The sequence below is a fragment of the Leucopleurus acutus genome (genome assembly GCF_964270905.1).
Source record: "Leucopleurus acutus genome assembly, chromosome: 2".
Classification (NCBI taxonomy): Eukaryota; Metazoa; Chordata; class Mammalia; order Artiodactyla; family Delphinidae; genus Leucopleurus; species Leucopleurus acutus.
The window spans coordinates 158,223,665-158,239,162 of NC_139143.1; the positions used below are offsets into that span (position 1 = coordinate 158,223,665).

Sequence of the window (15,498 nt, forward strand, 5' to 3'; positions counted from 1 at the left end):
ATGCTAGAGGTACAGAGACAACTAAAACATAGTGAGGGGGCATGCAGATAATTGCATTGCAGGGAGATTGTGGAAGCGAACGCAGGGACTGATTTATTGCCTGGGAGAGCGGCTTGTATCTTGTATTGAGTTAGGAGACAAGGCTTGGAGGGGTGGGGGGATATGAAAGACGCTGACATCCTTGGGGAACAGTTGAAGCATAGGACGTGGCCCAGGAGAATAGCACTGGTAGAATGGGAGGCTGAGGGCCAGATCAGGTAGCCCGTTGTGTACCATGCTAAGAAGTTTGAGCCTTTTGAATAGTTGAATTCTTTTGCCATTTCCTTTCAAGCATAGGTACTAATGGGCTAGATCATAGCTGTACTTTGGCTCTGACCTCTTAACTCTAAGACTAAACTTCCACATAGCTAGATCCCACCACCGAGGAGTACATTGTTTCTTCCAAACCACCACCTCCTCTGAATTCCACGTGTACATCATACAATCCTGTATGCAGTTATTAGCACTGTTTCAGGAGCTGCTGCAGATACAGATTTCATTTCGCAGAAACCTAGTCCTCACCCCCAGTAGTTTAGTCTAGTTGGTGAGTGTGTGGATGAGGAAAGGGAGAGCGCACAGAGCCAGACCACACGGCTAAGTGTACAGAGAGGGTCCAGCTGTCTTGGGGAAATCTCCAGTGTCTGCTTCTCCAATCCCGTCAGTTTCCAAACCTTCTTAGGTCAGGGTGCTCTCTCACCTGGTCTCCCCGCCAGTACCCTCATCTCACTGGATGCCAGAGCAAAGTGATCGGGCTGGGCAGTAAACCCCATGCAGGGACGGCACCTGCCTTGTTCATTGATGTGCCAGCAGCACTTAACCCCGTACGTGGTCGATAAATATGTGATGAATATTTAACAATACAGGTCTGATTGTAGGCTCCTCAAAACTCTTCAGTTTCTCCTCTGCTTCCAGAAGAAACCAAACTGCTCCATTTGGCCTTCAAGACCACTACAGCCACAGCTGGCTTCACTTCCCTCTTTTTCCTTTTACTACCTTGAAGGCCAGTGTAGCCAGTGATTCACTAACTGCTGCTGCCCCAGGCTACTTGTATTCTCCCACCTCCAGTCCACACAATCCTTTCAGCAACTCCTAACGCTAGGCTCATCCAAGTTTATGGGCTGGTAGGGAAGGCTTCCCCGCGCAGCCTCTCCTTCGGGCTGAGACCTCCCCGCTGCCCCAGTCCGCTCTCCGCACACACACAGGCTGCCTGCAGCCCACCCCTCCGGTCCCACCCTCTAGAGAGGGAGCTCTTTGCGGGGAGGGCTGACCCTGGAACTTTTCCCAGGGTCCCAGGCCGGGTGGACCGGCCACGAAAGAAGCTGTGTTGGTCTTGTTGGTGGATAAACCCCCAGAGGGCCCAGAATGAGGCCATGCGCAGGCTGAACGTCAGGAAGGCGCAGGGTGCAACTGGGGCGGGCCGGGGCCAGGCCGCGCGAGCTGACGGAGATGGGAGGCGATGCGGCGGGAAGGGGTAGGGAGCAGGGGCTGGGCGTGCTTCCTGCCCGGGGCCCGGCGGCCCGCCCCCGCCCCCACCCCGCGGGCCCAGCAGAGACGGGGCTGGCCGGCCCCTCCTGCCTCAGCCCGCGGCCCAATCAGCGGGCGCCCCCCACCCGGCCCGCCCCCTCCCCCTCTGGTGACAGAAAGTCGGCCCAGCAGATGAGGAAGTGGCAGGCAGCCTGGCCCTGGGGACACCTCTCCGGCCCTGCTCCTTCCGAGCCCTCCACGACTGCCCGCCTGGCCCCCACTGGTGAGTCGGGACCTCCCAGGGCGGGCTCGCCACGTGCCCAGGCCCCTGCCCCGCGGGGCCGCCCGGCCTGCCCTGCCCTGCCCAGGCTGTGGGCGAGGCCGTTCCTGGGGAGGGTGGGTGGGAGGTCCCAGCTCTCCGGGGCTGGGCCTCCCCAGCAGCCTCCCTCCCGCCAGGCCCCCATTTGCTTGAACCTGGGCCTTCCTCTGCCACCTCCTTCTCTTGCCCCTCTCCCCCTCTTACTCTTCCAACCCTTGGCGCCCTTGTGCACCGCCACCGCCCCCTTCCTTTGCCTGTCTGCCTTTCCCTTTCATCCATCTGAAAGGAAGGAAGGACCAGACTGAGTTCCCCCACTGGGGACACACCCAGATTCAGCTCAAACTTGGGGAGAGGTCCTTCCAGAAGCCTCGAGCCACCCCAGACCTCCAGGGTGCATGCGTGTGTAGGCTGGGGGGAGGTGAACTTGGGGATGGTGGCTGAGAGAGCCTGGGAGATAACAAGCTGGCAAGCTCACATGGGTCGGGAGGAACTGTGTTACATTACGTGCCTCTGGGTAGGCCCTACCCCAGGATAAGCAGCCAACAAAAGTCTGATTGTGAATGAATGAATGAATGAATGAATGAAGAATGGTGACTGCCATCCGTGAATAGAGAGCTGTGGGTGTGCCTGACCCAGGACAGGTATATGTCTGCACACAGTGTGGGTGATGTTGGGTTCGTTCACCTGCAGGTGGGCTGTGTGAGTTTATGTATGTGACCACATTCATCTGAGACTCAGAAGTGTGAGGAAACCTGCGTTTGAGCACAAGCACTTGCACATGGTAATGCGGGTCCTGTGAAAGAGTGTGTGTGTGTTTGGGTGTGTTTGCCTGTGTGAATGTAGGTAGGAGCAGGCCTGAGTGTTAGAGACCATGCATGTCAAAGTCCATGAAGAGTTGTCCGGGTGGTCAGAGTGTCAGAGGAGGGCACTTGCAGCCTGCAGGAGCCAGGTGGGCTCTGCGTGCACGTGCTATAGCCACTGGCGAGTTGTCAGTGGCGGGGAGCTGTGACAGGGACTCTGTGTATGGGAGGACTTGGAGCCTGACCTTGATGGGGCAGTTGTAGGTCGGCATGGAAGTTGGGGGAGCGTCTGTGACATGTGTGTGTGAGGGGCACGTGTGCAGCCTCCGTAGCTGTGTCAGAAGGTGTGTTCTTCACTTAGTACCTGCACAGGTGCTTCTCTGGGTAGAGGGAGCCTGGCCGACCAGAGTGCAGGCAGCTCGCAGAGCATCTGCTGTCCTGGCTGTTCGGGGAACGCCTTGCCCCTCTGGGACTGCCTCGAGTCCCAGGCTGTCCTCCGCCTGGGCCAAGGCTTTTGTGTCCCGGTGAGCCCTCCCCCGACATTCCTTCAGGCTCTGAGGGGAAGAGGGCCTAGCCCATTATGACCCCCTACTTGAGGGAGGGGAAGATTCCTGAGACCTCCCCTACTCCCCACCTCCTCACATGCCACTCCCTGCCCCTCCCTGGGAGAGAAGGGTGATGGTACCCATTCTGAAGCAGGACAAACTGAGAATTTACGGCTAATTTAGGAGGGGATGCTGGGTGTGGGTTTTCAGCAGTTCTCTTTGGGCCAAGGCTAGGCCTGGGGCTGGCGTCCTGGGAGGTTTCTAGCCAAAACCTAGAACCTTAGCTCATCTGACTGGTCTGGGGTGGGCGGGTGGTGAGTCCTGGGCTTTATTTGGCTTTCTCAATCCTGGTGGGTCCCCCAGGTACTGAACTGTGGCCTGGACCCACCCTCCACCCCATGTGCAGTACAGCGGGGCAAGCAGAGGGCGGGGCTGCTGCCAGATCTAGTCAGACAGGTGGAGCCGCCAGGGCAGGAGCCTCAAAGAGCCAGGCTCCTGGAGAGGGAGGGTGAGAGGAGAGCTCCGGAGACGAGAGGAGAGGCTGGAGGTGAGAGCCAAGGAGGGCAGAGGAGAGCCCGAGGGGGTGACTCAGCAGGGGAGAGGACAGGAGGGACCATCCCGGGAGATGCGCATCCTGAAATGGGGCAGGAGAAGTTGAAGGGGAGGACCCCTGGAGAGAAGGAAGACCCCAGGGCTGGAGAGGTGAGGGACTGGCAAGGAAGGGAGAGGAGGTTCGTTCTGGAGGTGAGTTCCCTGTTGTTAGGAAGTAAGACTCTCTGGAAAGAGACCAGAAATTGAGAGTCCTCTTGTGGAAGAAGGGAGGGGAGGTCAGGAAGTAAAAATCTCTGGAGAGGCGCAGAGCGTGAGGAGAGGAGAGGAAGGTGTGGAGAGGAAGGGCGGAAGAGCCCTTCCCAGGCAGGCAGGGTATGCGGGAAGCAGATCTCGCCCCCCACCCCGAGCGGCCTCCTCCTCACCCTAGTCCCCAGCAATTCCTTCCTCTCACTGCTCTGTCCTTTCTGCAGTGAGGTGTTGGGAGTTGTCGCGTCTGGTCTGTGTCCTGTCTGTGGGTCAGGGGTGAAATTGGGGCGTGGGGGGAACACAGTCGGCCCTGTCTGACACCCATCCTCCCTACCTCGCCAGAGTCCTTAGCCAGGATGGAGGCTGTTGTGAACTTGTACCAGGAGATGATGAAGCATGCAGGTGAGATGCTGTCCTCCAACCCTTTCTCCCTCCCACCCTGGGATCCCTGGATCTAGGGCTGTCTCCTAATGGTGGAGAGTCCCTTCAAATACCTTGACCCTTTGTGACCTGACCTCATGTCTGCACACCTGGTGGGGACCCTTTGGACTCTGTGACCCTTCCTGACTCCTTTGACCCTTATTCACAGATCCCCGGATCCAGGGCTACCCTCTGATGGGGTCCCCCGTGCTAATGACCTCTATCCTCCTGACCTACGTGTACTTCGTTCTTTCACTTGGGCCTCGCATCATGGCCAATCGGAAGCCCTTCCAGCTCCGCAGCTTCATGGTTGTCTACAACTTCTCACTGGTGGCATTTTCCCTCTACATCGTCTATGAGGTGGGCCCCCAGGATGCCTAGGCTTTAATTCCTACCGGCAGGATAAGGGGCAGGCCCTAGGGCCAGAGCATGGCATCTCCTTTCCAGAGAGGCTCAGCTCTATTTCTCCGTCTAGAGAACAGAAGAGACTTGGGGGAGGGAGGGAAGTCTGGCGGTCTAATCCACACCCCTTCATAGTTCCTGATGTCTGGCTGGCTGAGTACCTACACCTGGCGCTGCGACCCAGTGGACTTTTCCAACAACCCGGAGGCACTGAGGGTAAGTGGGGACGGAGGCCAGGTCCTTAGCAACCTGGGGATAGGAGCAGTTTGGATGTGCCCTGTGCTCATGAGCCAGTTTAGAGAGGCTCTTGGCGGTCCTAAGGCTGCCCTGACTTCTTACAGATGGTTCGAGTGGCCTGGCTCTTCCTGTTCTCCAAGTTCATTGAGCTGATGGACACGGTGAGTAGTTACATGAGATTTGAGAACTTATGGGGAGAAAGGAGTGAGAGGCCCTGGCTCTGAAACCCCTTACCCCACTCTTCTCTCAGGTGATCTTTATTCTCCGGAAGAAAGATGGACAGGTGACCTTCCTACATGTCTTCCACCACTCAGTGCTTCCCTGGAGCTGGTGGTGGGGGGTAAAATTTGCTCCAGGTGAGTGGTGAAGACCACGGGGGAGGAGGGACAGGCACTGGGCACCAGAGGCCCAACTCAGGTCCTGATTGTCCATGCACAGGAGGAATGGGCTCTTTCCACGCCATGATCAACTCCTCTGTGCACGTCATCATGTACCTGTACTACGGATTGTCTGCCCTTGGCCCTGTGGCTCAGCCCTACCTTTGGTGGAAAAAGCACATGACAGCTGTCCAGCTGGTGAGGGGCCTGAGCCTGACCGACAACCACCCCCTCAACATTCTGGTCTGGATCCTGCCTTTAGCCAGCCTGCTTCACCTTTGACCCCAGCCCTCCCTACTCGGCATTCTGTTTTTCTACCCCCTCTCCCTCCGGTCCTCTCACTGTGCCCTTTGACCCTTGCCTTTCTGTCCTAGATCCAGTTTGTCCTGGTCTCGCTGCACATCTCCCAGTACTACTTCATGCCCAGCTGTAACTACCAGTATCCAATCATCATCCACCTCATCTGGATGTACGGCACCATCTTCTTCTTGCTCTTCTCCAATTTCTGGTATCAGTCTTACACCAAAGGCAAGCGGCTGCCCCGTGTACTTCAGCAAAATGGAGCTCCAGGTACTGCCAAAGTCAAGGCTAACTGAGAAACATGACCTAGCTAGGCGCCCACCTAAGTGCCTCAGGACTGCACCTCGGGCAGCATCTGTCATTGTCCTCCCCAGCTACACCTGTGACCAGGGCTTATGTGGTCAGGACTGAGCAGGTGACAGGTCCTCTGCTCCCCACAGCTGGTACACAGGGACCACTGCTTCCATTCCTCCTCTTCTGGCCAGCCCCAGGGACAAGGCCTCGTTGCCCTCTGCCACTCCAGAGCCAGGGGCCGAAAGGGCTGGACACTTATTTCCCCCTCCCTGCCTTACACGTGGGAGAGGAGCACTCAGGGCTGGCCCCCACCAGGGTCGTGTGGCCTTTTTCCTCACACTGAAGAGGTCAGCAATAATCTGTCACTGTGGACCCAGGCTCCCTCCTTCTCCACCCCACACTGAAGTAGGAGCTTCTTGGCCAAAGGTCAGGGTGGTGGGGGCCTGGGAATACAGCCTGTGGAGGCTGCTCACTCCTTTATGTCTTCATTAAAAGTGACAGAGGAAACCACTGAGGTTGTGTGTGTACATGTGTGAATGGAGGAGGTGGGTACAAAGCCTGCCAGCCTGTCTGCAGACAGGAGGGATGGTCAAGGTGCCCACAGGATGGATGTTTCTAGCTCTCTGATCACAGTAGAGAGGAGCCCCGGGGAAGGCTGCTGGGACAGAGGTCATGCCAGGAGAAGAGGGAGACGTGACTTTATTAGAAAAGTAAAAAAAAAAAAAAAAAAAAAACGCAAAAAACTGAGCCGAGCTGGTCCTTAACGGATGCCTTGGTGGATGAGGCTGCTTTTGGCTGCGCTGGCCTTCTCCCGCTCCCGCCGCCGGGCAGCGTCCAGCTCAAAGCAGCGCCACAGCCGCAGGGTCTCATCTGCTGCTGCTGATGCCACTGTAGCCCCATCTGGGCTCATGGTCAGACTAAGGACCCGGGCTGTGTGACCTGGGGCATGAGGAGGGAGAAAGTGAGAGCAGTACAAATGAAGGTAGATACCTATAGCCTTCCAATTTTGAGAGCTTGTTCATAACAGTCTGAGATAATTAACAATTCACACACTATAAAGTTCATCCTTTTAAAGTGTACAGTTCATTGGTTCCTAGTATATTCAGAGTTGTGCAACCATCACAACAGTAATTCCAGAATTTTTTCATCACTCCATAAAGAAAGTCCTCATTACCCTCTCCCCTCAGCCTCTAGCAACCATTAATCTGTTTTCTCCCTCTCTGCATTTGCCTCTTCTGGACATTTCATATAAATAGTCATACAATACGTGCCCTTTTGTTTCTGGCTTCTGTCACTTAGCACCTACCTTTCAGCTCAGCTACCTTGGCCATGGTTGGGTACTTCCAAATAACCAGCTGGTTCTGGGCAAAGCCATGGCCTGAGATGAGCTCCTTGTAGTGGGGAGACCAGAGGATGGAGCACACCTGTGGAGAGGGAATGGCATGGGCATGACATACATAGAGCCAACACCACTCAAATCAGAACCAAGTCCACCGTGGTGTTAGCCACCCTACCAGGTGCTACGGACTCAGACTCGAATGACTGTAGTCCTTACAAAAGCCTTTGAGAGTTATAACTGTTATTCACTTTACAGATCAGGAATCAAGCAGAAGGAAGTTCAGCGAGTTGCTTAAGATCACATGCAAGTTAAGTTAGTAGGAGGCAGAGGCAGAATTTGAACCTGAGCCCAAGGTTAGAATGAAGGCTGCATGTGCTGGGCAAGGGGGTGGCAAGAGGAAGCTGCAGTGCTTGCAGGGAGACACACCAGCAAGGGCCTCAAATATCATTCTAAAGCATTTGGATTATATACTGTAGGTGGTAGGGAGCCCTTGCAGGGTTTAAAGAGGACAGAAACAGACCACCCAGACCAGTGTAGAGGACAGACTGGAAGAGATATGAAAAGACCAGTGCTGTGAGCCTCCACTGGGGAGAAGGATGAGGCTGAGGGGAGGGGACACGTGTAAATGATATTCTGAGGTAAAACTGAGACGTCTTGGTGACTAGGTGGGGAGGATGAAAGATTCTAGGCTTTTCAGATTTCTGAGTGGTGTCCCTCACAACAACATAGGAGGATGAGGAATGCATTTCAGGGAGCCAAGGAGAAGTGACAAGTTTAATTTGGGACATATTAGGGTGGCGCCACCTATAGCACGTGGCGTTAGAGACAAGCTCTCTGTGGACTGTTGGAAATGTGGGTCTGGAGCTCATGAGTGAGAGCTGAGTTAGAAGTTTGGAAACCATCAGGGTATAGCATCGGTGAAGCCACTGGAGAGGACATGGTTGCCCAGAAGGCTATATAGAATTAAGAACGCATCTGGGAGTGAGAGGCTGGAATAAGGAAGACTACCTGGGAATGGGCATCCACAGCACTCAGACAGGCCCCAGAGCAGACGTTCCAGATACGAATGTGTCGATCACTTGTGCCCCCTCCAGTTGCCAGGACATTGGGCTGCCAGGGACACCAAGCTACAGCCTAGGTGTGATAAAAAGTTGGGGTCAGCAGGTACTAGAGCTAGACACAGAGCTATAGGGCTCACAGATTAACCCAGTCCAATGCCACCATCCCATGTCCCCAGAGGTTCTGAGTGAGAGTCTGCAGAGGCCCAGTCCAGCCCAGCCCCACTCTTACCTTGACAGCCCCTTGATGCTGGGTAAATGTCTGCAGAGGAACCCAGCCACCTTCTCCAGGAGCACTAGGCCACACGTTGACCAAGTTATCGTTGCCGCCACTGGCTAAATGTCGTCCATCTGGGGCCCAGCGCAGCCCACACACTTCCTGGCTGTGGCCACTCAATGTGGCCACATGGTGTTCTGCTACCCTAACATCATGGTGGTGGATGTGGCCAGAGCGTGAGCCACTGCAGGAGGGAAGAAGGGAATCAGGTCCTACAGCAGTGCCAAACGCCACCAGCAGGCCAGAGCTGCTTCAGTTCAGAGGTGTACAGTCCGGGGAGAGGGGGCCAAAATCATAGACTGATTTTGTAACAGACTAGCAAAAACCACTAACCTGGACAGGATATAGCTATTCCAACAGAGGGAGCCCACTCGGGCAGAATGACTGGTCATGTTTCGAAGCCGTTTCTGCTGTTGCACATCCCATAGCTACAGAGAGAAGACCATGAAGATCAGGACTTGGCATTAACATCCTCCTGCTGGGCAAGACCCCTGGGGGTCTTGTTCTGGGGAACAATAGAGCTGCAGCACAGGGACAAGTCTCACCTGCACCTCAGCACTGCTGGTGCCCACAGCCAGGTAGTTGCCCTCTTTGATCCAGGCCACAGAAGATATATAGTCCCCAGGCTGCTCCAACTGGAGCAGCTGCAGGATGTCACCAGAGCTAGCACTCCACAAGTACACACTGTTGTCCAAAGCCACAGCCAGTACATTCCCAGAGCTCCAATCCACAAGGTTCAGGTCTGCCAGAGGGGGAAGGGAAGACCATGAGCTTTCTAGTTTGCCTAGTCCCTCTCTCTCCCTTTTTCTCCATCCACCGGTCAGGGAGAAGGCTGCACTTACAATAGTCATTCCGGATTTCAGGGGCGTCCAGGATCCGGTCTGGCAGGGAAGGAATGTAACGGCAGGTCTTCCTGCTGGAGCTGGGCGTGGCCTTCTGGCTATAGAGTACTTTCAGTCTGTTCTGGTAACCTGTAGCAACGGAGTAGGTCTAGACACTGGGAGAATTGACACCTCCCCCTGCCCCTAACCAGGAAGGCCAGAGAAGCACCTTCACTCCCCTCAGTCTTAGGTGGGAAGAGCCATCTCATCTATCCCGAGCCCTGGGGATGGAATGACACCTCCCTCCAAGAGCTGAAAACTTCAGGTCTTACCCTCTGGGGCATTTTGTGGTTTTCCACTGAGCCGAAGGATCTTGGCTTCCTCCACATCAAAACCGTTCAGGTTCAAAGCCCATGCTTTCTGATGTTCCTGGCACATAAGCGTGGTGGTGAGGTGGTGGTATCATCCAGATTATACAGATCGGTTTCCTGCCTTAAGCCCCCCTGGGACACATACCTTCTTGGTGGGCGTCTGACTGTCTTCGGGCTGGTTCTCCTTGCTCAGGAGGAAGCTAGCGACCTCCATCTGGGAAGCACTGCGATGGGGGATATAGCGGTCACCGCCAGGTTTGCTGGGAGTGGTCTGATTCTTGGAGCTCGATTTGCCTGGGGCAGGGAGAGGGAAGTCAGACTATCACAACAGGCTCCCATGGGAGCAGTCGTGAAGGCTGTTCTCAGCCCTTCCCTCTTCCAGACCGCGTCCCGCCGCACCCTACTGACCGGGAGTTCGGCCCGGGGTCCTGCCGGCACTGTGGGATCGGTTGGCTGCCCGCATAGGCGAGGGGGCCGGCCCCGCGGCTTCCTTCGCCTTGCGCTGCCAGCGCGCAGGGGGTGCATTGGGGATGGGTGTATCCAGCTGCAGCAGCGAGTGCAGGTCACTCTCGAACACGAACTGGGCCATGGGAGTGTCTGGAGGGGGAGGGTTACCGCTGAGCCCCGGAGGAAGGAAGGCGGCCGTGCTCTGGGACAGCCGACCACACAGGGCCACCCCCGGCCGCAGCCCCTCCCAGCCCGGCACCCCCGGCCGCGGCCTCCCCCCGGTTCGCTCGGCCCAGCCGCCTCTCACCGTCAGCTCAAAGCAGACTCCGATTCCAGACCGGCCTTAGCAGTGCGGATTTACGCTTCTTAAACTCTCCGCTCCGAGCACTCATTGGCTCCTTCAAAACCCAACCGTCGCAACTGTCGCCCTTGCCCATTGGCCTCCACGGCACAGGGGGCGGGTCTTCCGGGGCAAGTCGCAGATCTCACGGGAGTCCAGCAGAGGAGCGGGGTTTGAAGGCTGGGAGAGAGGCAAAGGCAGGTCCTGCGCCACCAGGTGTCGGAAAGCGGGGCTGGGCTGGGCGGGGCGGGGCGGGGCGCGTCGCGTCGCGTCGCGTCGCGTCTGGGGGCGGGGCCTGAGCTGCGTGCATTCCCCAGTCGCTTCCATTCATTCCTCAGCCTCCCCGCACCCGCCCTTCACCCTTAACTCTGCTTGTGGATCGTGTTTATGATACAAAGTGCAGGACTCGGCGTAGTGACCTAAAGCACTTGAGCCTTTTTAGAGGAGGTTACATGCAGTGGCTGGCCGGCCAGCCGGCCCGCGGGCAGGGAGGCGGGGGCAGGAGTTGATTGAGCAGCTTAGAAGCAGAAAGAAGGCGGGAGCGTCCACTGTTAGCTTAGTGCCTGCGGAAACACTGATAGGAAAGAAGGTGCTCATTTGTTTGTTTTTAAAAACTGTTTTGTTTGTTGTTGTTTTACAAACAAGGAAAATGAGGCTGAAAGAGGGGTGAATTCCTTATGGTCAAGAAAAAAGATCAGAATTCAGGATTCAGATCTGCCTATCTGGGAGATAAGATTGGACTGCCCTGCGAGGGAAACAGGGGCTCACTCCCATGGGGCTTTAGAGATGTCAGGAATTTTAGAGATCCGCTAGTCTAATCTGCACATGGTGCACCCTCCCCATCCCAGCAACATACCCATATTTTACAGGTGAAGAAACCGCGGCCCAAGAAAGGATTTGCCCGAGGTCCCATGTTGTTAGGAGTCCAGGCCTGACTCCCATTCAATCCGTGCTCTAATAATGACTTCAGTGAATTGTATGATATGCTTAGAGGTGAAGCAACAATAATAAAAATAATCATGGGTACCATTTACTGGCCATCTGCTAACTGCGGTATTTAAACAGTTTACATACATTACTGCGTTTAATCCTTAATCCCATAAAGCAGATGCTTTATTCCCTTTTTACAAAAAAAGAAACCTGGTCAGGGAAAGGTTTGAAACTTGCCCAAAGGCATACAGGCCATAGTAATTAGTGGAGCCAAACTATCTAACGAACCTCAGCAATCTAACCATATGCTACACTGCCCCAGTGAGAGGCTAGAAGAAATCGCGTTTTCAATCATTAGACTAAGATCAACTCTGATGATGACAGAGAAAATTTGGGGGCCTTTAACCCAAATGATATTGTTATTATTTTTAATTTTGAAGGATTCATGCTGTCTCTTTCCAATTACTTTGGAAAACAAGGAGTTAGATAACCTGGGGTTGGAAATGGGGAGTCCCTGAACCCCAGAGGACATAGAAAGGTCAGGCTGCTCAGGGCCTTCAATGTTAAGCTAAGGAATTTGGACTTTATCTGCCAGGCATTGTGGAGTCAGTGAGAGTTTCTGTGCAGGTAAGGGCCAAACAAAACATTTCTGAGGGCAGAACATAGCGAGCAATTTGCAGCTTCTGGTGTAAGGGTCACTGTAGAGGAAAAGAACAACAGGGTAAATGAGAGTACAACTTCAGGGAATTTGAACATTTAAAAATAAAGGAATGAAAGAAGCCAGTGGAGATTATAACTGACATGGACCTTGAAGTTGGAGGAATTCTAATATGATACAAAATGGTCAAATAGAGTGGTGACAGAAAAGGTCAGAGTTGGCTATTGGGAAACAAATCTTCGGTGACCTTGGAGAGAAAGGGATCAGGAGAGGCGGTGCTTGGGTTCTGTTTGGAAGGGGTTGCAGAAAGAAGGGTGGGGAGAATGTGGAGGCAGCAAGCATGGGCTACTTGTATAAGAAATTTGGGAGTGAAAAAGAGGGTAGTGCATGGGAGCTGGAGGGAATGCCAGCATCAAGATGCCTATGCATCTTTGAAGGTGAAGAGCCAGAGGAGATGGAAGAGGGTAGAACAAGCACCTTGCCCAGGAAGAAAGGGGATAGAAAACACAGGCAGCTTTTTCAGTCTAGGGGAGAAAGATCAATTCCTCTTAGGCTGGAGGGAAGGAGAACAAGGCTTTAGAGATAGATAATTAGAGGCTGAGGAGCTGCTTGGATTGGGGAACTCCCACTGGAAGGACCTGAATGTAGGGAAGCAGAGGACATGGAGGGAATAAAATATAGGTGATATTCAGTGGGTGGAACAGACCAGTTGGGTTAAAAATAAAGATAACCCTGTAGGGACTCCCCTGGTGGCTCAGTGGTTAAGAATCCGCCTGCCAATGCAGAGGACACGGGTTTGATCCTTGGTCCGGGAAGATCCCACATGCCCGCGAAGCAACAAAGCCCGTGCGTCACAACTACTGAGCCTGCACTCTAGAGTCCGTGAGCCACAACTACTGAGCCCGCGTGCCACATCTACTGAAGCCCACACGCCTAGAGCCTGTGCTCCGCAATAAGAAGCCCACGCACGCACTGCAACGAAGAGTAGCCCCCCGCTCGCCACAACTAGAGAAAGCTCGCACGCAGCAACGAAGATCCAATGCAGCCAAAAATTAATTTAAAAATTAATTTTAAAAGAAAAGATAACCCTGGGCTTCCCTGGTGGCGCAGTGGTTGAGAGTCCGCCTGCCGCTGCAGGGGACACGGGTTCGTGCCCCGGTCCGGGAAGATCCCACATGCCGAGGAGCGGCTGCGCCCGTGAGCCATGGCCGCTGAGCCTGCGCGTCCGGAGCCTGTGCTCCGCAACGGGAGAGGCCACAACAGTGAGAGGTCTGCGTACCGCAAAAAAAAAAAAAAAAGATAACCCTGTAAACACTGACTATTTACTATATGCATGGCATTGTGTTAACACCGTTAATCCTCACACGGGGAAATAGTAGAAGAGAACGAGATCAGTTCTGAAGGGTCAAGCTAAAGATTTAGAGGTAAGGAGTGAGCAAGGAGTGAGATGAACAGGAAGATCAATCTGGAGGCAACATACAGGTTGGATTTAGGGGGAGAGACTGGAGGCAGAGATATTAGGTAGAGGCTGTAGTAATAGCTCAGTGGAGATGGAGAAGAGGAGCCGAATTTAGGAAGTACAGGGGTCAGGACATGATGGCTGAGTCGGTGGAAAGGTGGGAGGTGCAGTGGTTTGGATCTCAATCCTAGTTTTGAGTCCCTAGGAGTAGAGTTGGAGCCTTGAACGTGGCTTGGGGAAGGAATTATGGAAAGTGAGTATACCGGATGTCATCCATTTGTCCCATCCAGGTCCACTCTTCCTCCTCTACTCTGCCCTGTGCCCTGTGAGGCTGACTCATATGGCCTGCGTCAATGGACTCCCTTGGGCTCTGGTTTCTGTTTGTATTCCACCAACGGGAGGATGTTATGGGTTAAATTGTGTCTCTCCCCGCCAAAATTTATACGTTGCATACTTAAGCCCCAGTACTTCAGAGTGTGACCTTACTTGGAAATAGGGTCACTCCAGGTATAATTAGTTGACTTGAGGTCATTTAGGTGGGCCCTAATCCAGTATGGCTGGTGTCCTTGTAAACTGGAAGAGTTTGGACACAGACACACACAGGGAGAATACCATGTGAAGATGAAAGCAGAGGTGTAGGTAATGCTTCTACAATCCAAACACTGAAGATTGTCAGGAAACCCCCAGAAGCTAGGGGAGAGGCATGGAACAGATTCTTCCTCACGGCTCTCTGGAGCAACCAACCCTGCTGACACCTTGAATTTCTAGCCTCCAGAACTAAGAGATAATAAACATCTGCTGTTTAAGCCACCAAGTTTGCAGTACTTTGTTAGGGCAGATGGAGGAGATCAGGAGGTCAGAGAGTGAGGTTTGGGGGAAGGGGAGGGCAGACGTGAGCTGTTTGTTCCCCTGGCTCCGTCCCTGCCATATCCCCACAGGTTGGCTGTAGCTCTCTGCCACGGCTCCTGCCAGGCGGCCCTCTCTGTAGCTACTCTCTCCCTGTCTCATAACTACTCTCTCCCGTTACCCCTCGATGTCCAGGGTGGGGTGCGGTGGGTACCGGCTCCCAGCTGTTGTTAGCCCCGGGTTACTGCACTATTCCTTGATGGTTTTCCTAAATCCTGCCTCATCTTTATAAATATGCCCTTTATTAAACTCTCATCCAGATACCCAGACTGAGTGCGTCATCTATGTCTGCCAAGACCCTGACTGACACAGTGGGTATATTTGGAGTCAGCAAAAAATACTGTTTGCTTGAGAATTTGAATGAGTCAGGGGAATCCATAATCAGAATGGCTAAGCACATTTACTGCTGCATATGAATGGCAGAGAGGATGAGAGGCATGGGGCTAAGGCGGCATTGTCCAGAAAGATTTCCTTCATTTAGAAGACATTTATTGAAGGCCTGCTACCATGCACCAAGCACTACTCCAGGTGCTGGGGGGTGGGGGTTGGAGGGAAGACAAATAAATCACAGCCCTTGCCCTCAAGGAGCTCACAATCTAGTAACAGAAGACAGACACGTAAACGGTTACTTGCATAAACCATTACAGGTGCTGTAGTAGAGGTCTGGGCTGGAGATGAGAACTTTGGAATGGTCAGCATATAGGAAAGGCAATGAGAACCGATGGGATTGGAGACTGTTAAGAATGGACTCTTGAGGGACTGCAGTAATTAAGGAGTGGAAGGGATTCCAGGATAAGATTAGGAAGGAATAATTACCATAGTTTAGACATATCAAACACTTACTATGTCCTAGTTACTGTGCTTTACTTAGATTATCTCACTAAATGCTCTTTACAA

The 15,498-nt window shown here is 53.8% G+C and overlaps 2 protein-coding genes across 2 annotated transcripts; one reads left to right on the top strand and one right to left on the bottom strand.

Annotated features, from left to right (window-relative positions):
* Positions 1–1,688: 1,688 nt before the first annotated feature.
* ELOVL1 (ELOVL fatty acid elongase 1) lies at positions 1,689–6,745 on the top strand. Its single transcript, XM_082832344.1, has 8 exons — positions 1,689–1,786; positions 4,308–4,367; positions 4,555–4,745; positions 4,923–5,003; positions 5,129–5,185; positions 5,275–5,380; positions 5,463–5,599; positions 5,776–6,745. The coding sequence occupies exons 1-8, from the start codon at positions 1,696–1,698 to the stop codon at positions 5,995–5,997; spliced, it is 945 nt and encodes a 314-aa protein (XP_082688470.1). The 5' UTR covers positions 1,689–1,695; the 3' UTR covers positions 5,998–6,745.
* A 1-nt stretch (position 6,746) lies between these two features.
* CDC20 (cell division cycle 20) lies at positions 6,747–10,705 on the bottom strand. The gene is made up of 11 exons (XM_082832343.1): positions 10,616–10,705; positions 10,270–10,458; positions 10,007–10,155; positions 9,823–9,919; positions 9,512–9,640; positions 9,215–9,411; positions 9,003–9,097; positions 8,625–8,853; positions 8,343–8,468; positions 7,302–7,419; positions 6,747–6,934 (listed from the first exon to the last, which is right to left on the bottom strand). Exons 2-11 carry the CDS (start codon positions 10,448–10,450, stop codon positions 6,756–6,758), a joined length of 1,500 nt encoding a protein of 499 aa, XP_082688469.1. The 5' UTR covers positions 10,451–10,458; positions 10,616–10,705; the 3' UTR covers positions 6,747–6,755.
* Between the last annotated feature and the right edge of the window lie 4,793 nt (positions 10,706–15,498).

Excerpts from the sequence above, each read along its gene's own strand:
- ELOVL1 (XM_082832344.1), top strand. The coding sequence starts at position 1,696 with ATGAGGAAGTGGCAGGCAGCCTGGCCCTGGGGACACCTCTCCGGCCCT. Across the intron at positions 4,746-4,922 it reads CCCTCTACATCGTCTATGAG|TTCCTGATGTCTGGCTGGCT; the intron begins GTGGGCCCCCAG and ends ACCCCTTCATAG. Across the intron at positions 5,004-5,128 it reads ACAACCCGGAGGCACTGAGG|ATGGTTCGAGTGGCCTGGCT; the intron begins GTAAGTGGGGAC and ends GACTTCTTACAG.
- CDC20 (XM_082832343.1), bottom strand. The coding sequence starts at position 10,450 with ATGGCCCAGTTCGTGTTCGAGAGTGACCTGCACTCGCTGCTGCAGCTG. Across the intron at positions 9,920-10,006 it reads GTCAGACGCCCACCAAGAAG|GAACATCAGAAAGCATGGGC; the intron begins GTATGTGTCCCA and ends CTTATGTGCCAG. Across the intron at positions 8,469-8,624 it reads AGCATCAAGGGGCTGTCAAG|GCTGTAGCTTGGTGTCCCTG; the intron begins GTAAGAGTGGGG and ends TATCACACCTAG.